General features: G+C 32.3%; 2 protein-coding genes across 4 annotated transcripts in view; both read right to left on the bottom strand.

Annotated features, from left to right (window-relative positions):
* Positions 1-3704: 3704 nt before the first annotated feature.
* Positions 3705-22283, bottom strand: part of LOC130647749 (leucine-rich repeat-containing protein 9-like) — a 56896-nt gene continuing 38317 nt past the window's right edge. For 2 of the 3 annotated variants that reach the window (XM_057453705.1, XM_057453707.1), the window contains 21 exons: positions 22074-22205; positions 21212-21478; positions 15928-16038; positions 15498-15564; positions 15097-15242; positions 14451-14525; positions 13682-13804; positions 13405-13448; positions 12605-12736; positions 11970-12033; positions 11382-11521; positions 10787-10860; positions 10191-10270; positions 9972-10036; positions 9207-9279; positions 8225-8293; positions 7434-7559; positions 7175-7261; positions 6204-6282; positions 4597-5936; positions 3705-4497 (listed from right to left, as the gene is read on the bottom strand). In XM_057453705.1, the coding sequence (XP_057309688.1) occupies positions 5830-5936; positions 6204-6282; positions 7175-7261; positions 7434-7559; positions 8225-8293; positions 9207-9279; positions 9972-10036; positions 10191-10270; positions 10787-10860; positions 11382-11521; positions 11970-12033; positions 12605-12736; positions 13405-13448; positions 13682-13804; positions 14451-14525; positions 15097-15242; positions 15498-15564; positions 15928-16038; positions 21212-21478; positions 22074-22205 (2061 nt within the window). In that variant the 3' untranslated portion in view covers positions 3705-4497; positions 4597-5829. Of the gene's footprint in view, positions 4517-4596; positions 5937-6203; positions 6283-7174; positions 7262-7433; positions 7560-8224; positions 8294-9206; positions 9280-9971; positions 10037-10190; positions 10271-10786; positions 10861-11381; positions 11522-11969; positions 12034-12604; positions 12737-13404; positions 13449-13681; positions 13805-14450; positions 14526-15096; positions 15243-15497; positions 15565-15927; positions 16039-21211; positions 21479-22073; positions 22206-22283 lie in introns of all 3 variants that reach the window. The other variant, XM_057453706.1, reaches the window with a different exon arrangement.
* LOC130647752 (uncharacterized) lies at positions 18765-20843 on the bottom strand. The gene is made up of 3 exons (XM_057453711.1): positions 20129-20843; positions 19853-20015; positions 18765-19734 (listed from the first exon to the last, which is right to left on the bottom strand). Exons 1-3 carry the CDS (start codon positions 20184-20186, stop codon positions 18852-18854), a joined length of 1104 nt encoding a protein of 367 aa, XP_057309694.1. The 5' UTR covers positions 20187-20843; the 3' UTR covers positions 18765-18851.

Raw genomic sequence — 22283 nt, forward strand, 5'->3', positions numbered from 1 at the left:
TCAAGAAAAAAGATATAGCGAATCAAACTTTAACAATTATTAAAACAGAAAAATCATCGTTTTCTACATAGGTTTTTACTTTTAACGTTGTAACTTTTATTTTATGAAAATCTATTTGTTTCAAACTTTAAGCTAAATAAATTCATCTGTTCACTTTACAGAAGTTCGCCTCTTCTTTTGATCTCATGTCGCAGTCTGGCAATGCATTCCATAAACCTTATGTTAGCTTTGCTAGCATCTGCTATTACTCGTAAACTAACGTCGTTAGTTTTTTGTTCAAGTACTTTGTCATACCACCTGTCTAGCTATTTAACTGTACACTCCAGTCCGTCTTTCAAGCCATGCAACTGGTGCATGTCATAGTCAGCTATACATTGTTTAATTCTTCTTTCATTTGCACTTAACGTGTATGTGATACTATAGAAATACAATTCTAGGAAATTTGACATTTTTTTACGCATAAATCTAAATATAAAGAAAAAAATAGTAAAAACAACAAGACATTTGTTTAAAGATTATTAGAACAAAAAAAAAATATATATCTTTTGAATATCTTTTTAAGCAGCGTTTTTATAATAAGCAACAAGAGTAACAGATACCAAAGATATCATCTTATTTGCAAAACACACACGTGTTTTTGTAGATTCACGTTTCAATATCCTTATATTAATATATTAATTGGAATATAAAGAACCATGTCACACATCTGTGTGGAGCGCTTAGATCAGTGCGTCCTATTTGGCGTAGTACCTTTAATACTTTGGTTTAAATAAAGACACAGCAAAAAGCCCATCGTTATCCTGTCCAGATTTCCGCCTGTCGTACATATTCTTTGCATTGCTATTTCTATGACAATAGTGGAAATTTTTTCTTACTAAATTTCATCAAACCTGTTTAAAAACATGTTTCCAGTCATTATTTCTATTTTCATCGAGGTTATATAAATTTTATATTTATGGCAAAAAAGATTGGTTTTGAATAAAAAGAATGTTTCTTATAGCGCTGACTTTGCTAGGCACTTTTAGCTTATACCCTTTTACACATACTGACGTGTGTTGATATATCTTTTTTACAAATATAAAGATTTCCTAATTAATTTACATCCATCCTAAATATCTAAGACAGGATTTATAATCTAAAGCTGTCAGTACATATACCCAGAAATTATTCTGACCTCCTTACTCTCATATTTTCCATAGCAAGTGCGTCAGAGCGCCACAAAAATGAAAACAAACTGGATTTGAAATCTAATATTAAACTATCAGTTCTATTCAAGAAGTACACCCAGCTAGCCAGCTAGCCAGCTAAAGTGTTTTTGTGACCTGCTGGTAAAACCGAACAGCACAATTCTTCCACTTTATTGAAGTTGCCAAGATAAGTTTTTGTATATTTTAGTCGTGATGTTGTCAATATGTTTTTTTTTTCCTGTTGCTGGAACATAAAATTTTGTCGCTAAAGTTCCGCCATTGTCAGTTGCATAAATTAACGTATTACGTATGACTCGTTTGCATAATCTGGCTATATATTGATCAAAAAAACTTAACGATACCAGGCTTTTCTCATGAAAATGAAATACGGATGTTTTATGATAAATATTCGCCTATATGTATACACACCATCCGGATAAACTATCTGAGTTCGTCACTAACATATTGCCGCACGTAGTGTAGTGAGTTCGTCTGCGGCTCCCAGTTCTAGGGACCGCGGATCGAATCCATGCAATTGAAGAAACCGCAAAACACTTCTTTGTATTTAATGATGCAGTATCACATTTTTGTATTTTTTTAGAACTCTATAGGAAATTTAAATATTTTCTCATTACGTTAATTGTAACGTGCTGTCTGTAGTTTATCTCAACTTTGTGTGGGGTGTATGATGGTGTTATTAACAAAGTTAGGGTTAGGGATGCATAACTACTCGATTTGTCACAATCTTCATTACATAAATATTTCATTTTACCACACAAAGGGTAGAAACAGAGAGAAGAGAAATACAAAACAACATTAAAAGACGAAAGAAATAAAAAAATTAATAAGTCAGAAACATTGTGGTTCCATGTAATATTGCAATCAAAATGACCAACAATGATTATATTTATTAAACAATATATTTCGGAAATTTATTCCATTTTCTGGTCTAAAATATAAAAAACATATTCAGTAAAAACTGTTAAAAACATTAAAATAATAAAGTTTTTTTTTTTTTTTTTTTTTTTTTTTTGTCATTTTGATGGTCATTTTGATTGCAATAAAAAAATTAGTTTTACATTTTACTGTTTCAAAATGTACGCTTCTAGAATGGATTTAAATCGTCGTTTTTCTAATGAAGGTAGAAATAAAGAAGAAGATTGAACTCTTTTGTTTCTATTGAAAACATCCCTGATGCGATCAATTGCAAATCTATTCATGTTGTCTTTCTAAATTCTAGCGCGCGTCAGTTTTATTAAATTTCATTGGTCGAGAAAACAATCGAATGTTAATAAGTTAAAATATTACGTAATGAAGAGTGGGTCAAACAATTGTCCATTTCAAAATGGCTGATATGCCTTTTGTGTTGGTGTCAGCAAAATTAAAGTAATGGAATTAGGACAAACAAAAAATTTAATATCTTTCGAATCCATTAACAAAATTACGCCATTTATAAAGAAAAATAATTATTAACTCTTCTATTTTTTCTAATTTGGACTTACTCCTGACTCATAGCTTTATTACGCTAAATTTTTGTAAATTTTTAAGCATATTTTGCTTCATACAGAAAGTTAGAAAATTGGTGAAGAAAGCTGATTTTTTAAATAACAAAGGTAATTAAAAACCGCGTGTTTTTTTTTATAAAACGCCCGCTGAAGGATTAAGTAATGCTTTTTTTTGCAAAATCCAGTGAATATCGCGCATGGATATCAAAGGAATGCCGAAACAATAACAATTTGAATAGAATTTTAATGCGCACTGAGATGAGTTCTATCGCCTTCTCTATTCCTACATCACGGTCATATTAATTCTCTGAAATATATATATTTTATTTTTATTTATTTATTTCGTCATTAATTTTAACATTAAGATAATACTTGTACAAAATACTATAAAACATATATACTCGTTTATAATGGTTTGCTGGTAGAAGCAAGATGATGACAGAGAGTCTTCGATTTAAAAGCAAATTAAGTGTTTATGTAAAACAAAGTATAGATATCCAATATTTTAAAGATAATTTTTTGTTATATGTCGTCGTCCATATGATACCAAAAATAATTTCAGACATTGTTATGGTCCCTATTGCTCATAAACTCTTTTCCTGCAATAAGTTCGATTATTGTGTAAGTCACTAAAGTAAAAAGTCAACAGCTTGTTTTAGAGCCGATTTAAGTCATATCTGAACTCGCCATCAGCATTGATGTCTGTTTTACTGATACCCGAATAATAAGTTTCTGGGAAGGAGTTAGCAGTAAGTGTATTAGCACTGTTGGTTTACAGGGGGAATTTCATCTGAAAAGTGAGTTTTTTGATTTAACTAGAGCATTTATTTTCAAAACTAAAATTGGATTTGCGGTTAACCCAATATTTGTGTTTTTAGTTTATCGTGCGAATTTTTTAATGGTATTTGAATCATTTTACTTAAAGTTTCAGCACCTAAATTTAAGCAAATTTTGTTTAAAAAGAAATCCAACTTTGCAGTCTAAAAAAAATTAGCCGAGAACAAACAAATGGTAAAAAAATAGAAACATATCAAATTTTCTTTCAGCGTTAAAAAAGAAAAATAATTCTGTGCAGGTTAATTTAAAAGTAGTAAAATGGAAATTTCATTTCTGCTGTATACATATTTGGTTTTCAGAATTATTAAAATCTAGTAAAAAAATAAAAGTCATTCACAAATGAAAAAGTGCTTGCTAAAACCTCAATCTGACGTTTTAAAGAGAAGATAGTTCAATTCTTTAAAAAAACATCGAATTAACCAAGGAGGTTTACAGGATATATTTTCTTTTGTATCACTTGTGCTTTTAAGACAAAAAATAATAAAAAACAATAAAAATTAGCAAAAAAATATAGATATAAATCCTGTACATTTGATCATCGTTCAGCGTGAAACTGACAGTTATGTACTTTTAACTAATTTTCAAATACATGGAATTTTAGATAAAAATTTAATAAAATCTGCTTATTGATACTCTCTCAAATTTTATTCGTCTAAATTTATCGTAACTTCACTTCTTCTATCGAGTTCTTCTCGAATTTTGGAAAGGTAATTCATTAGTCTCACATGAATCAGATATGCTGTATTTATATCCTCCCCAGAAATGCACTTTGGTTGTTCTTCGAATACTTTATCATGCCATTTATCTAGCTTCACAACAGCACACTCAAAACCACTTTGCCAAGAACGTAGTGTATGTATGTCGGCGATCTGCAAACCGACATCTTTTATTTGCTTTGGACAATTATCCGTAAAAAAAACGATACCGTTCAAGTACACTTTTAAGAAATCTGACATTGCGTAAGGAATCTAAATAGAAGCAATACATCTTCACAACAACAAGTGGGATATTTTTTTTCTTAGGAATCAAAACATAATTAAACCTGTTTAGGCTTTGTAATTACATACCTGTAAAATATTTTATCAAGATTTTCAGATAATGTCTCACAGCAACTCACTGACAGGAAAAGCTTGTTTAAAGATTGAGAATTTGTTGTTATCTAAAGATAAAAATCAAGGCGAATGTAAAACGACTTAAAAATGACATTACGGAATTCCGGTTTAAAGTGTCACACAGGAGCAGGTTTTTAAAAATATTCATATATTTTAAAGTTACAAAGTCTTTCTCCAGGATAATGCCGGGTATTCAAGACAACCCTTTATATTTGTGGAAAAGGGCCATTCTATTAATTTACGAAATGACAAAGCTTCACTAGTATTCTACAGCTGGTACACTGCAAAATTTTCACCTTAACAGGTTAAACGAAAAATGTGGAAAATGCACTAGCTGCATTCTACAAAAATTAAAATCGTTTATAAATTTGTAGCTTACCCAAGAACCTTAAATCAAATTTCGCGGTATTCATTTACGCACTTTCGTGGATTTTGGCTAAATTCCTGAAATTATGTACCCGCGAAATATTACTCTTGACAAAGAATGAAACTTATTTTGTCAATGTTTTATCGAGAAAAAGTTTTCTTCCAAAAATACTTAATTTTTTTACATCATTCCCGCAAAACGTTTTAAAAACAATCATCAGCGAAAAATACCCTCAAAATTGAATTCTAATTTTAATTTGTATTTTATCCGCGATAATTAATACTATTAGGTAGACAGAAACGACGTTATTAGTTGGTTGGTATCACGATGTAGAAATTCGGCCTTTGTTTCCACTAACCTGATTTCAACGTTAAATTTGCTAGTTATAATCTAATATATTTAAAATACACTTAGCTCCCGGCAACTCGAACTTTCATTATCTCGAACCATTTTCTTGGGTCTCTTGAACTTTCAATACTTTCTAAAAACTCCGGTGAACTCGAACCTCGGATAACTCGCACATTCGTTAAGTCGAACTATTTTCTTTGGTCCCTTGAAGGTTTAAGTTACCGGGTGTTAACTGTAGTCAGTTAAGCAACAAATTATTTTTACAACGTAAAAAAAATTCATATATTATTATGTATAAATAGAACTTTAAAACATTAATTATATTATATACTTTCTTTTTAGTTATTTGCAAAACCGTATTATCTATCACACGATTTGATACACATCGCATATATATCTTGTTTTTTATTCGTTTTTATCCCATAACCATTTCATTTTCGATATTTTGGTATTGTCGTAACATACGCCCTATGCTATCTCGGTTGATACTTTCTAGAATCGTAATTTTTGCGATTCACATGTGAAAAGTTGGTTGATCGCGACGACGTGACGTCATTCTTTCTGAACCGCTGCTGGGGTGCTAAACAAAAATATTTTACATAAAACAATAAACTTTATGAAAACAATTCAAGGGAAGAAATGACGTACCAACTGGCGTAAATACATTAGAGACTAGTAGTTGGCCCGTGAAAAGTTCCACTAAAAGTCGACAGTTAAAGTCAATATATATCGCGTTTGCTAATTCGTGCGTCAGTAGCGCAACTAGAAATCACAAATCACGAGTATAAATAACGCGAAAAGTAATTCCAACACATTTGCGTAATAAAAATAAAACACATGTTTTAACCTGTTTGTGATTCTGCTTGTTGCATTATCATACCATGTGGGACTGGGTTCCAATAAGTTTCGTTTGACAGATTCGATACCTGCGGAGGAGCACATACGAAAAAATTATTATCACTAAATTGTAAGGTGGAAGAATTTGCAACAACAGAGTCTATTCCGCCATACATAATTTTTGCGCGCACTAAAGTTGGTTAACGCGCGAAGCGAATATATAATATTACAGTTTAAATAAAAAGCGCATCAATAATTTTTGTAAAATCTTGAAATTTACTATTTTTCCTTATTATTTCCAGGAAATTTAAACTTGCTGTCCAATTAATACGTTTATATTGCTACTGCGCGCAAAAGAATTGTTTTTTTACTGCGCTAAAATGACTACGAATATATCAGCTTTGCAAACTTATCCTAAAAGTGTGTGAGATATCGAGAAGCGCTTATTTTCGTGTGTTGTGCAGCGCTTTGTTCCGTGTTAAGTTGTGAAGGACATAGTTCTGTGTAGAGTTGCGAAGCATCTTTTTTCGCATGAAGTTGTAAAGCGCTTATGTCCGCGAGAAGTTGTAAAGAGTAAACAGTTACATATATATTTAAGTGTTTCGTCTTCACAACTTTACGATCAAATATCAGGCAAAACAGCCGCGCAGTTGGGCCGCCGTAACTCCTACGTAGTAGGTTGTTGTGAAAAGTGTACCACATGTTTTAGGTAGAGGATGAATTGGGCTACCCAAAGGTACCTAACACCAACAATCTAGAAGAGCTTTCTCTACAGCCACAAGTGCCAACTCAAATTTTAGAAAGCAACTATTTTTGAAGCCTCTGAGTTTGGGCGACAATGATAGTATTAAAATCCGGCTGGATACCTGGCTATGTATTTATTTATTTATTTATTTATTTATTTATTTATTTATTTATTTATTTATTTATTTATTTATTTATCCAGTTGTAAGTTAGCTACAGTAGTAGTCCTTGGCATACCTTAACAGGACTTTTCGATTTGGTGACTAAACCAGGGAACGTTGATTCAAAGCTACTTGCCATTGCTTGTAATGCTTGAAAACCACCCTGTACATAGACAAATAAGGAACATCTAAGAGGACTATATTTTGAATTTTGACAGTACTATGTAAATACAAAACAGAGAAAGAATGTTCTGGTTGGGAACAACAACAACAACAACAACAACAACAACAACAGCAACAAGAACAACAAAAACAACAACAGAACGAATACGTACTTGCTGTTCAATAAAATACAGTTCCGCTTTTGCACGTTCATCGTTAGTGACTGGAATACCATCAATACTCAACAAGTGCGGTAGTTTGAAGACTAACATTGGACGATGCATTAGACGTTTAGCTACCTACATAAATAGAAAAATGCGGTGGTGCAAGCAAAAGGAAGATTTGGTTTATTTTCAATGATCTATGTATATGTTAACAAAAAAAAGACAAGAGATAACATAAATAGGAAAAAATTCAGGAAATGCTGAAAAAACAAATAAAAGATTTCATTTCATTTACCAAGATTTAGCATTTTTGTTTTCTCAGTTAGGTTTGTGCGCCAATTGAAATCGAGCTTTAGTTTTAATCACGCTTTTTGTACGACATTAACAAAACTTTTTCTTTTTTATCCATCTATTTCTGACTGCTTTGTTTTTAAAAGGATTTCGTTGCTTATAAAACTTTGCTTACACCAAGCCATGTATTGTCAACCAGCGCAAAAGTAAAGAACATGGCAGTTCGAATCGTACATTTTTAAACTAATTGTTGAACAGAATTCATCCAAAGAAATAAAGTGTTCCTTAGACAAGAAATGTGAACCTTGGAAAATTAAAACAAATACATAACAAGCGTTAAGATAGCTTCAAAAGAAATATTAGAATAAATATGCAAACCTAACAAATTTATCTCATACAGGGAGGAACTACACCTAATTATTGTACCAAAAGAATGTTAACCAGTCTCTCCTATCCTTCTTTGCAAAGAGGTGCCAAAAAAAAAATTCAACAAATAAAGAGAAACTTACTGGGTTTCCAATAACAGATAATTCAAACAGTTTTGTCAAGCTTTCAAGTTTTTCCAGTTCCTTGGAATCCTGAAAGATATATATACTATATAGAAATAATACACATAACAAGAGAAGTTGTATATGTGTGACACACATAGAAGAGAGATGGAAACAAATATTACACCATGATTGACTCAATAAATAGCTTCTAACAGGAAAGGATTTTACATGAAGCTAGATGACGTATTACGACAGCAGGTTTGTACTTAACATGATCGAACTTAATTGAAATCATAAGTTTGATATCCATTATTCAATAATACATTATTACATGAAATTTAATTAACGAAGCTTAAAATTAACGAGGGTTTTCTTTAAATCATGTACGTTAATTTCTTGTACGTTAATTTCCAGTAATAGGTATATTTTAAAATTAATCCGGACATTTTTAGGCACCAAATGATAAAATAAGTAACATAAGTATTATATAACAAGTGAACATTTTATAAATCCCAAATTAGTTTTAGGTTTGGTTTTCTGCTACATACAAAGAAAGTGTCCAACAAGCAATAAAGTTTATTATTGATCCTATTTTTTCCCCGCATAAATATGTTAAATGTTTTTTTTTTTTAATTGCCTCAATTTGTATATTGCTTTCCTGTTTAAAAGTTCTATTAAGTTTTTATTCGTCTTCTATTTGTAAAAAATATCTGGAAGAAAAGTCGTAGATATGCCGTGGACATTCTCTCTTTAATTTTCCCATTAAGCCATGACATTCCATAAACACGTGCGTGGTCGGAAGATACCAAAGAATTGGTTTGTTTTGAATGAGTTGGAAAAAACATTTGTATTTGAGTGTAAGTCTATTTAACATTGTCTAAAGTACTGGATAAATGGAGTGGGGTGAGAATTGGGAGTAAGGAGTAAGGAGGGGGTGAAAAGGGAATAAAAAGGGGGGAGACAGGGGTGATTTCCAACAGCTAAGAAGTTTTAAACATACTTGAACTCGGTTTAATCCAATGTATAATCGTTGTAGACTAACGAGTGATTCCAAATATGACAATTCTCGTAATCTAAACGTTAAAAGAAGCGACTTTTAATAATCATTATATTGTATTTGTTGTTGCTTGCTATCGCTGATCGTTACTGCAATTAAAAAGGTTTATATGATCATTGAACAGTATTATTATGAATCAGTTGTTACTATCGGTTGGGAAAAAACGTTTTTAAAAATTCACACCACCCTTTCTTTAATCTGGTCCAGTTAAATTAAAACCCAGACTCTCTATCTATATAAGTTATTCCTGGTAAAATATCACTTACAGTAGACCATTGTACAGAAATCTTAGGAGATTTCAAGGTAATGTTATGAGCTATTTTTGGTACATTTGCGTTAGTCCAGGGGCAAGAAACAAACAAAGGATGTAGATCATACACTCAAATAACTAAAAATACATGTAATATGCATTACAAAGTCTTTGTTTCATAACATAAAAAACCTCTGTGCCCCCACAACTTCCCCCTAAATTTTCACAAGTTTGAAAGAATAACGCTAATACCAGAATAAACACTAATACCCCCACCTCACAGACGCTATGTAATTATTGGATAACTAAAGTTTTGTAAAACAAAAATTGATGAGTTTCGTGGAGGAGTGGAAACCCTGAGTAGAATTAGGCAAACATAAGCCGTTCTTTTGGAACTATTTTTAAACTTATTCGATTTTCGAATGATAAGTAGGTGTATATTTTGGTAAGCACTGCACCTATTTTCTTCGATATGTAATTCAGTGAGCTTCAATTGACCTTGAAATGAATTCTCGTTGAAACTCTATAAAAAAAAATGGATATACAATCAAAATTTTTATACTATGGTGTATACAACTACAGCACAACAGAAAATTGCCGTACATCTTATAAATGATCTGTTTTAAAGGGAATCTAAAATCGGAAATCGGGTTAACATGTTACTTCAGTGGTCTTACTTTAATTTTGTTTTTGTCGAGGACCAATTCTCTCAATTCATTGCAATCTTGTAATCCCTCCACCTTTGTGATCTCATTTCCTAAAAATAAACAGAAAGTATTACTTTAATCAGAAAAAACAATGTGAGAGAAATTTGCGAGTTTCGCACTTTTCAAGAAAAGTTATCGTGCAAAACTTTGCATAGTCCGTCGCATTTTAAATATTAACCCGTGCAAAATATTTCATTATTTTGATCTGCGAAAAGTAACCGGCTCAAGATTTCTGATAATTACCGGTTTGCAAAAAATTATCGTTATTTCGTGTTAAAATATTTTTTTTGCAGTGTGTTGTCAGCTAATGTTTTTCTGATGAGTTCAGATGAGACAAAATGATGGGAATCACAAGATCCTTACTTAAACAAAAACATTAAGAATTTTATTGGAATGCATTGTGGTATAAATCCAGTGATAAGAAAAGTAAGTTGCCATAAAAGCAGTAAAAAAGAAAATAATTATTAAACCTGTTACGTAAACATTATATATTATATCATACTTCTTAAGGAAGTCAGGAGTGTTGGCACCAAATATGGATAATGCCAGCATACGTTATCACATACCTTGCAAGAATAATGCTTTTAAACTGGGTAGTCGACCAAGTTGCAACGCAGCCAAATTATTGATATCATTGTAACTTAAATGAGGAGAAAAATTACTATCAATGAAGTTAGTTCTGCCATACAAAATGCAATTCTTTTGTGTCAAATTTCAAGGTGATGCAATAAACACTCTCAAAAGTTAAAAAGTATTTGAAATGTAATGAAAAAGCTTCGCTGCTTTGAAGATTTTATATTCTTAAAGCAGTTGGAACTGCAAAAAAGTTCGATCAATGATGTAGAATAAGTTGAAAAATGTAAGCTCCATGAGTGACATTAGTTTTTGTTTACTGTGCAAAAGTTTAGGATTTTTTTTGGTTTTTAAACAAGTTTTAAAGGATGACCCTGACTTTTTGTTCACAATAGTTCGTCAACCTTGCTAATTCATGTGAAGCATCCATAGAGCATCTATATACTGCTGAAATTTTCGTCGCAAAAGGAACATTCCATTGTAATTAACATAATTTCTTTGACGCCATTAAAGTGATGTAACTGTCATGATTGATCTCTGCTAGATTTGTTTGAAAGCTTTCTTGGGATTAGAAGGTAAAGAACTCACCCTAAGTGTAACACTTCCAGTTTCTCCAACACACGCGGTAGCTCCAAACTCTCAGATTGTTTGCTTGCATATAAAGGACTGCTTACATCAGGCTTTTTCGGTACCATCGTCTCAATGCGGTTGTGGTTTAAACAGAGAACCTAAAACACATACAACATATATCTTTAATAGGAATTAAAAATCTGGTACTTATGTGGTATTGATATTTGATAGCCTTTGAAAATGAAGCATGTATGAGCTTGTTTTCTTATTTTTAAAACGGGTTAAAAAAACTTCATTGCAGCGAAAAACATAGATGTTACAAGGTCATTCTTTGACATGGCATGCCCTTTCTAAAACACACTACTAAAAAAAGGAAAAACTGCGTGGAAAATGTTGTATTCTGGTTTTAATTGTAGCTAAACAGACAGCTTTCTACTTAAAATATTAATATTTTATATGTTTTCTTCATAAATATCTATGGTGAATGCTGAGTTTAGACAAAACGATAAACCTACCAACATTTTTTAAGTAACAAAAAAGTAATAGGACACACAGGGAAAGACAAACTCAGTGGCATTGCAAATAACATACATGATATCTACGTACTTTTAGATGAACCAGGTTAACTATGCCACCAAAATGGGTTAAGTTATTTTGTTCCAGATTTAAACTAAAATTATAATAAAGAATAGAATTGTAAAGACATACATAGGAAATGTTTTGTTGTGATATAGCCATGATAGGAGAATACATTACATGTGGTGTAATAAGCATTATAATGGCGAACTATTTACACAAATGTGAATACGAGACATAGGATATGTTATATCCGATCCTGAAAGCAATTTTTGTGAGTTTCATGATAAAATTTCATACAGTTGAAACGCGCAAAAAAATGTTAAAAGGAGAAAAATAAATTTTATTATTTTTCTCTCACTCCTTTTTTTTGTTAAACTTTTCTTAACAGGTTCTTAAAGACAGTCCCAATGCAGTAGGATACAAAATCGCTGAGAAAACCTAAACAATTTATTTACAATTTTGTTGCATATGTTCAAAGAATTGTTTTTATATTGTTTTTATCAATTCTGTGCTGTAAGAATCGTCGCGTCCACATCCCCTACTATCCAAAACATAAACCAAATTCGTACCCTCCCCGTCTATTTAAAATTTTATTACAAAACCATTACTTTGGAAGGCAAAGGGAGGGTATTATAAAGTTATCAAGAAACAGAATTCCATACCTTCTTAGGTTATTGAACGAAGTACTGCTGCCTAGCTCCACCGATTGTAAGTTACAGTTGGGCAAGTCGAGTTCACAGAGCTCCAAAAAATTCGAGTGACCAAGTTTCTCAGCAATAAAATCTGTCGATAATCTGTGAAAAATATAAAACACTGGATTTTGATCGTCTGGCTGTTATGTCATAAAAGGGACATGGCCTAAAAGACATGAGCTTTTTGGGTACCTTAGGTGTGTTAATTTACGTGGGATAAATTCGTGAGGGATTAATTTTTGCAAATTTAGCCCCTTTTCGCAAAGTTAAGTCCCGTTTTTGAGAACCCTATTTGCACAAATAAATCCCATAAAAACGTATGTGAACTGGTATTCGCAAAAATATCTGTGAACTGGCATTCGCAAAAATTAGTATCGCAAAATGGTATTTGGAGCAACGTGTCAGAGCAAATTAAAGTTGTAGCTCCCCTAAACAAAGCTGTTGACTCGTATTTTGTATCATCCAACCATAAAGAGGATAACGATGACGATGTGTGGGAGGTACACAAAGAGGACGGGGAACCTTTCATTAATAACACTTTTGAAATTCTAGATGATTTGTGAGATTTAGAATTATTAAAATACAGCTCAAAAACATTTAGCATACTCTTTTTTTATTCTCTGTTATTTCATAGATGTAAAAAGATGGTAAAAAATAAACCGTAAATTTTTTGGGGAACTTTCGTAAAGTATGAAGTATAAGTATCCTTGTCAGCTTTCAATAATCAACTTAAATAGACAGACAGACGACATGCGTACGTGTTAACTTACTTTCCACCAAACGTATCTTTAGCTATCCCTCCTTCTATGAAATCCTGTATACCAAAACAGATAGAGCAAAGTCATGACTACTATTATATACTGTTAACAAGATGTTTCTCAAATAAGCATTATTTTTTAATGCAATTGTAAATTATATCACATATAGTGAATTTATTACATTTTGTGGAGTAATGTTTTCAAGATTCTTCACAGACGTTTAATTTCTATAAATTTTATCAGTTTAAATTTTTACAAATAAAATAAAATAAATTTCTTCTTAACATACCACACGTGTTCCATCTAACACTTTGAGATTTTGCAAGTGGTAGATGATAAACAGTCTATAGTTTCTCGATTCTTCAACCAGTGGGTTACCAAATATGTCCAAAATCATCAGAGAAGGAATGCTCTAAAAAACATATTTATCCAGATAAAAAGAATAAGTTGGTTGAGACATTTGGAAAAAATAGAAGAGGATAATTGGGTAGGAAAGTGTAAAGACTTCACACTTTCTGAGACAAAGCCCAAATGTGTAGAATGAGCAAAATTTGGCAGACAAATTTGAGTTTAGATCCAACACAGTCTAGATCAGATTGTAAGGTCATTACTACACCCCGTCCAAGCAATGCTAGCATGGAAAACAGTCGGACAGTCAATGATAATGACGATGATGATGATGAAAAAGAAAATCTGCGTTCAAATTATTCTACTTGGCGCAGTAACTGTTAAAGTTTGAAACATTGTATCTAAATGATAAATATTCGCATGCAGTTACCCTCACATGGCATGGGTTGGCCCGTAGCTGTGGCAAAGGCAATTGCTAAACATGCCCACGTTGTGCACCGAACCACGGACCTTGTGATTGCGAAGCGAACTTCTTAACCACAAGGCCGAGCGAACTCCAAAACCACAAAGACACTTTCGACTATTCCCCCTTCACGGCCCCTTGTGTGTTATATTTTAAAAATTTATGACTCTTACAGACTCATGTGACAATTTTAAAGTCTTGTTGGAATTTTGTTTGGTACTAAGGAACTGTTGAGTAGTAAACATACCTTCAAATAAAATATTTCTCTGATCTGTTGAATTTTATTATTACCAGCATACATTTCCAGCAATGACGTTGACTTCTAAAATTAAAAAAAAGTCAGACTATCATACGAGTTTATAATACTTTAAAAACTGGAATTTTCTGACACTGTAAATAATTCTATTGGAAATTTCTCTTCATGTATTGTGAACCCACAACGGTTTAATAGGTAAGGTATGGTATGGAAAATATAATCAAAATGAAGATTAGAGAATGGAAATATACTAAAGTTAAACCAACCAATATTATTTCTCCCACAAAAAATTAGGTTTTTTTTCAAACGTTGTTCAGGTCTACTTTTTCTTAGAAGATATATTTCTTACACAAATAATATTTATTTCTGTCTCAAGAATTGAAGCTACATAATAGCAGATTTAAATAGTTTTATGAAAATATGAAAATGTTTGGTAGTTTTCATGAATAATAGATGTAAGAAAATACAACCTTCAAATTATTTCTCAGAGGAGGAAATAACTTCCACAGATATTTTTGCTTACTATATTCACTACAAATTCATTGTTTTTTAAGACTGCTAAAGTTGTTGTCTCTTTTCAAGGAGGATATCAGAATTTTTTTACCATTTTTTAGACAAATTTTGGAAAAATGATCACCTGTAATCCGTTTAGCGAGTGAATACAGTTGTTATCGAATGCAAGATACTTCAAATTGCTTAATTCGTCAAAATGAAGTCCATCTAATGTTGACAAAACATTGTTGCTGATGTCAAGTACTTCCAGTTTTGACAGATGATTGATACCTAAACAACAATAGCAACTGCAACAACAACAACAACAACAACAACATAAATAAATAAATAAATAAATAAATCAATAAACAAATAAACAAATAAATAAATAAATAAATAAATAAATAAATAAATAAATAAATAAATAAATAAATAAATAAATAAATAAATAATAATAACAACAACAACAACAACTAGTTCTATTTCTGATATGTTTTTACCACGTGATCTCAGCATTCACGATATAATGATGAAACTACAACATACCATCAATTTTAGAAATGCAATTTCCACTTAAATATAATTCTATCAGATTTTTACAAGCATCCAGTCCCTAGAATTACACAAAAAATACACAATCAATTCATGCAAAGCATAAAGGAGAATAAAAGATAGCTGCTTGAACCCCAACTTGGTCAATTCATACTTTGACAATCTGACATTTTATTCCCTTGGAATTTTTTAAGGCTGCATCACAAAAAATAGCCAGAAAAGGTATGCAATGTAAATTTAAGTCTTAAATTCGCCTCTGAATTCAAATGTAAATATATTTGCTAATTTTTATTACGAAGAAAACATTTAAGCAAGGATATCCTGAAAAATAATGCTAGGAATATTGCCAACCAAACAGAGTAAATGTAATCAAAATGTTAAAACTGAATAAACAAGACAACTTAGTTTGTCTTGATCAACTTACCTCAACTTTTGTAATATCATTGTTATTAAAAGACACCCACTTTAAATTTTCTAATTTCTCCAGGTTTGAGATTTTGCTCAGATGATGTCCATCCAAACGTAAACAAGTGACCTAAGGGAAAAGAAAATTTTATTGGGGAAGTTTTCGTATGAAACGAGGTAGATACACCATCTAATAATGATCTGAACTTTAAAGTGCATCTAAGAGCATCGAGAGGTTTTCGCAAACAGCATGCTGAACTAAATTTTGCAATTTAAATTTTCATCAAAAATAACACAATGTGAAATTAATGCATGGACATAAAATTGCCCAGTCTTAAGACTGGCCACCCTCGACTGGCAGGGCGTCACAAGATTGGGCAAAAGACCATGTTAGGCCAATCTTTGGCGCCTTTTACATTTTAAAGAAGGGATGTACCACACGAGCTCTGTTTTTTGCAAGTCCCAACCAATATTCCCAGGCACATAAAAAGATCATATTTTGGGTACTGTTTGTCTTCCACAATTGTTCAAAGATTGGGCATGTACGTCGATAGATTGGGCAGTCCAGTCTTCTGGCCACCCATTTGTCATTGTCGGAAGATTGGCCTGGCCAGTCTTAAGACGGGACGCGTTCCAAGATTGGGCAGAACACATACAATTAGAAAGCCTTTTTCGTTATCAATAAATATATAGTGCCTTGGTTTTTCATGTTAAAGATTTCTTAAAAAACATATTTACAAGAAAAAATGCTTCTATGAAGAACATAAAATGTGACTGCACAAAGTAATATGAAGAGAAAATCTCAAGTGAAATACTCTTTTTCATTAATAAAATGACGTAATCTTCTACGGCATGAAAACGAGGCAACCTATGCTAAAGTCATTTCAATATGGCCGAGCGTAAGAGAAGTCGTGGGTCATCCTCATCACTTGGACGTGAATGTGCAGCTTATGGCTGCTCTGCTCGTGACTATTACTTCGAAAATGAAGAGAAGACACGTTCCGATACTACCTTCTTCTCATTTCCCGGTGAACCAAGCCGAAAACAAGTCTGGTGCAGCTTGATAAAACGTCAAGATGGCAGGGATGGTTTCAAGGTCACAAAGAACACTGTAGTATGCGAAAAACACTTTGAAGAACAAATGATTTATAGGCCTCCAGGAGGTACGAAGAAACGATTGCTACCAGATGCCAAGCCAAACATACATGCTTGGAATGACGGGACAAAAAAAGCTCGAAAAGAACCAACATTTAGACCATCTCCGAAGAAAAAGTTTCGAGAACCAAAAACTTTAGATGACTCTATGACAGTTGAAAACGAGCCCTCTGAATTGGATATTATTAAAGCAGAACTGCAACAAATAAAAGATGAAAATACTTTTTTAAAACAATATAATACTCAAAAAATTCAAAGATACAATAAGTTGATTAGTGAACAATCAGATAAAGTAAAAAACCCTGAAACACAAAATAATGATCAGAAATGTTTTATAAAAGATCTTGAACTTCAGAACCAGAGCTTTTCTGTAAAAAGTGAATTTATGGGGCATGTATTAAAATCAGATGAATCATGTAATTATTATACAGGTTTTCCATCACTGAAAATATTTTAAGATGTTCTCATTTTTCTTGATGCTGGTGAAACTGGTCAAAATATTATTTTGTACAACTATAAAGAAGGGAAAAACGATGCACGTGGTCGTAGAAGGTGTTTCTCACCATTGGAAAGTTTCGTGTTGACACTTGTAAAATTGAGACGGAATTTTGGAATTATTCATTTTTCATACATATTCAATGCATCAGAAGGTACGATAAGCAATACATTCAATACATGGATAAACTTTATGTACATCAGACTTGGTAGCATATGTATATGACCAACAAGAGAACAGGTTCAAAAAATAATGCCTGAATCTATGAAACAACACTTTGCCAACACACGGTGTATAATTGATTGTTTAGAAATCAAAGTAGCTGTTCCAACATCACTAAGGCTGCATAAAATGTTATATTCTCATGATTTTTAAAGATTTACTTGCGAATAGTTTAATTATTGATTACTCTTTTTTAATTTAGTTGCTCTTTTGAAATTAATAAATTAATAAATAAATTTTAAAGTTCAACTTTTCCGCCTTTTACTTCTTTAAATGCTTTTGCTACTTTCGTTATATGAAATCACTTCCAGCATGTTCTTTCGCAGAAACCACTTCCAGCTCGCACGCCAGCATTTTTCTTCCTGACGAGGCCTGTATAGTATTTGATTCACTGTTGTATACGATACATGGTTCTTTCGAAATAGAGCAAACATCTTTCGGATCAATATCTTTATAGTGCTCACTACATTCAACCTCTAGTATTCCGAAAGACGCGCCATCAAAAGCCTTTCCATCAGGAGTGGCACCCAAAACAAAATTTTGCGAATCAATAACCAATCCACATTGATCAACAGAAATCTTCCAACCCGATAGGTGCATAAATTTTTCATATGCTTGGATGGCGATGGGCTCAAAAAATGTGCCGTATCTCATTTTCATTTGCACAACTTCGTTTTTCTCATTTTTGTCACCAAATTCAATGTTATGAGCTATAGTTTTGATCCCCTTCTCAGTTTTTTTAGTTAGATCACCAATTTTATTACAAATAGATGCTGTGAATCTGTTTTTGCGGTACATAAACCAATTCGCATCTCTTGCTTGGTCACACGTATTAACTTCGATTTCTACAGCATGTGCAGAATGTGACCTTAATTCATTCAATATGGCCAATTTTTCCTTACATATTTCACTTCTTAAGTATTCATCAAGCATGTATTTAATTGAATTAAAAGGAAAACTTGGATAAGTGTTATATTCAGTTAGGTTTCCTGTGACTGTAGAAATGCTAGAATATACAGCGAAATCAGCTGGCATTGGGGAACATTGATGCGATAAAGAACCAATCGGCATTACTCCATATCTGTAAACAGAAGCGGATTAGGATTTATGATTTTCTTAGCATGATTATTAGTGTCGCTATTCAAAAAAACTTCCAAATTATAAGCTGGCTCATGTTTTGTATGGTCGGCTCTAGCATCATACAATGTCGTTTTATTTCCACTGCGCTTTTTGTATTCTGTATCGTCATTTGTATTTCCTCGTTTCAAAACTGGGGAAGTGATGGTTATATCCGATTTTGGGACTTTATCAACACGATTTCTACTCTGAGGAACTGACCACTCACAGGCCTTTGATGTGCATGCTTTCGGTTCTGGAATAATTTTTAAGTTATCCAGGACCCATTTAGCCAACAACTTCATCAAAGCGTAAGCATGAGAACAAGTTCCCACCTTTCCAGCTGGACATTGGCAAAAACAATACAAGATTTCACTTGATAATTTATCAATGGCAACAAAAATCCATCTATCTGCTTTCTTCAAGCTTGCACCACACACACCTTTCAAACTAAATATATTATCATTTTCCTTTGCATGTATTGAACCAACATCAATAAAATTTTCTTCCAGGAATTGTGCACCCCGAGTAAATGTTTTTTTAATTTTGAGAGACTTTTCTAATACCAGGTCATTGATCTTTTTATGGTACTGTTCGATTTCGTATATTGTTATTTTTGGCAAATTTGTGATGTCTTTTGTCCATCCAGCTGCGTTTTTCGGATGACCTATTTCGTTCCTTAACACCTCTGGGAATTGGATAATGATATTCCCATTATTCGTCTTCCCCGGTGATAACAAAATTCCAAGTTTCTCAGCTTTTTTTCTCAGCCATTTTTTATCACTAGTTGGATCTACAATGTTATTTTGTGTGTCATTTTTGTAGTACTGCAGCACCCTGATAAAAAAAGGAAAACATTTTTGCTTACTGATGTTCAATTTCTACATAACATGTATTTAACATGCAGCTAAAATAGAATAGTCACTCAAATAGTGGTTTATTAACATGGACATACATAACTTGTGTCTCCTTCAAAGTGTCTATTCTTTTCAGGGTATCACCTCTATAAATTAACCACTTCTTCAAATGTTCAGCTTTATAACAAGCTAGATTTTTAACATCGATGTGAACAGTATCATCATCAATGTCATCTTCTTGTAGTTTGATAGACGTAGGATCTAAAAAGACAAGTTTGTGCTATCTAAACCTTCATCAACCACAATTACAGCCTAGCTACCTAGCTACCTAGCCACCAAAATCACCAAAGATTACGATAATATATGGTACTCACCAACAAGAGAATCTTCAAAAAAGTTGTAGAAATCAGGAACTTCTATGTATAAATCCATATCTGCATTTAAAGTTAGTTGCTAGCAAAAATAAAATCAGAGTTAAACAACAATACTTCTTCCTTCCTTCGCGAAAAAGAATTGAAGCTTACTGCTTTCGCAAGGTTTTGCCATTAGCTGAGTTGCTAGATCATGGAGATATAATGATTACGCCATTTTATAGTGGAGACACGAGAGAAATTAAATGGGAGATAATATTATCTCCATTAAAACAAATTCATCTCGTTTTCATTCAAAATGTTTTTCTCGCCGCCTTCCCAATCAAAATTTTTGGCATAGGATGCCTCGTTTCCATGAAAATTTTGAATGACGTCATTTTATTAATGAAAAGACGTATACGTTCGTTAATTTTAAATGTTTTTCTTCTCTAAATTTTGTGTGGAACTTATTCTTGAGGCTTATTTGCAAACAGGATCTTAAATCGCAAAAAAAAATCCTCTGAGGTAAGTTTTTGTGGAACACTAACATGGTAAAAGTAATTTAACAATAAAAGTAGGCCACTATAAACAAATTTGATAAAATAACATCTTTTTTCTATATTTCCTGAAAAAATGAATGTTATATCATTATCCAGGGACATCTAAGTATGTTTGTCCTTTAAAACCAAACGAAAAGAAATAAGAGAAAGGGGGGTATTATTTTTTACCGTTTGCTTCTCAAAGTTTTTTTCCTTTTATGTTACATAATTTTTTATTGTTTACGGCTGTGGGATACCATATTCTCAAGTACGTATGTATAGACAAACAAGAAGTAGGTGGGGGTTAGGGAAAAGAAGGGAGGGGGGCGAAAGGTAATTAATTCTTGAGCTTATATATATAACATATTTTTTATGCCTCATAACATCGCAAAAACAACGATAAAGGGACAGTATGCGAAATGTAAAAAAAGGGTGAAAAACATTACAGGAATATAAAGAAACAATGCAACAAGACTTGGAGTTAAAGAGCGTATCAACTATGCTTATACATCTATAATTCCAGCAAAGAACTAATATGTATAATAACATGCCACTAGTTACTACCAACCTTTCCAATCCATAGTTTATCATCTTCAGACAGTTTAACAGGTTTATTTGTACTATACTTTATCAGAACATCAGTTGTTTTCAATAAATTCAGACACTGAATCGGTTCTTCATCAGTACGGGAATTTGCAAGGACTGTTATATAACCAATTCTTGAATTAGACGCCAAGCGAAAAGCAGTTTTAGTCTCCTCTGTAGTGACTTCCACATTATTCATTGTTGTTAAAGAATGCAATCGACCTATACATCGAAGTCGCAGAGAGTCTTCCTAGAGTAAATATTACACCAACCTGAATCTCAACTGTGTGTTTTTTAATGACACTACATCTGCAGTATTTTTTTTTTGCAGGGGTGGAGCTGTTAGAAGAACAGTATAAGAAAATTGACCCTCTTCTATAGTTGTCCTACACCATTTGTTAAATGTGAAAACCAAATTGAAAGCAACTATTTATACATTTGCTATTATCAAGACTGCATGTGGCAGCATTAAAGATTCCAGAAAAGAATTTAACAATATGTCAGCTGTTTATAAACTGATCTGCAGTTTCAATATAATGCGGTTTACACTTCGCATTATATAGTGCTTTATAGTTATGACAAGTGCTTATTCATGCATTGCAAAACGTCACTGTAGATGTTCATTAAATTTGTAGACAACAAAACAAAATCCTGGTGAAATTCGAGGAAAAATACCATGATTGGTTTATAGCATAAGACAACAACATATTAATGCAATGTTAGACTCTAGTAGAATGTTAGACTCTAGTAGAAAAACAATAAACTGTTTTCAAAGTTTGATATTATAAATGAGTTTGTTTTAAAGTTCAGGTAGTCAACTTGGATTAACACCAGAAACAACAAACCTTCATCCATGGGTTGTGTGTAGTGTGCAGAATTTTCAAAGCAGGTAAGTATTTCCGCATAAGACCGACTTCATCACGTGTGTAATGCAAGTTGTTCCAACTGATATCCAAGTACATCAAATTAGATAATTGCTGTGGCAGAAAGATAAAACATATACAGTAGGCATTGTTAATGGATATTTTAAACATAATTAAACAAAGCTCTACAGT

Source organism: Hydractinia symbiolongicarpus, chromosome 6, assembly GCF_029227915.1.
Source record: "Hydractinia symbiolongicarpus strain clone_291-10 chromosome 6, HSymV2.1, whole genome shotgun sequence".
NCBI lineage: Eukaryota > Metazoa > Cnidaria > Hydrozoa > Anthoathecata > Hydractiniidae > Hydractinia > Hydractinia symbiolongicarpus.

What these genes read in the sequence shown, in the direction of transcription:
- LOC130647752 (XM_057453711.1), bottom strand. Translation starts at nt 20,186, where the DNA reads ATGGATTTATACATAGAAGTTCCTGATTTCTACAACTTTTTTGAAGAT. An exon ending in TTTTGAAGATTCTCTTGTTG is followed by an intron (nt 20,016 to 20,128) that starts GTGAGTACCATA and finishes TTGTCTTTTTAG; the next exon opens with ATCCTACGTCTATCAAACTA. An exon ending in TTGAAGGAGACACAAGTTAT is followed by an intron (nt 19,735 to 19,852) that starts GTATGTCCATGT and finishes TTTTTTTATCAG; the next exon opens with GGTGCTGCAGTACTACAAAA.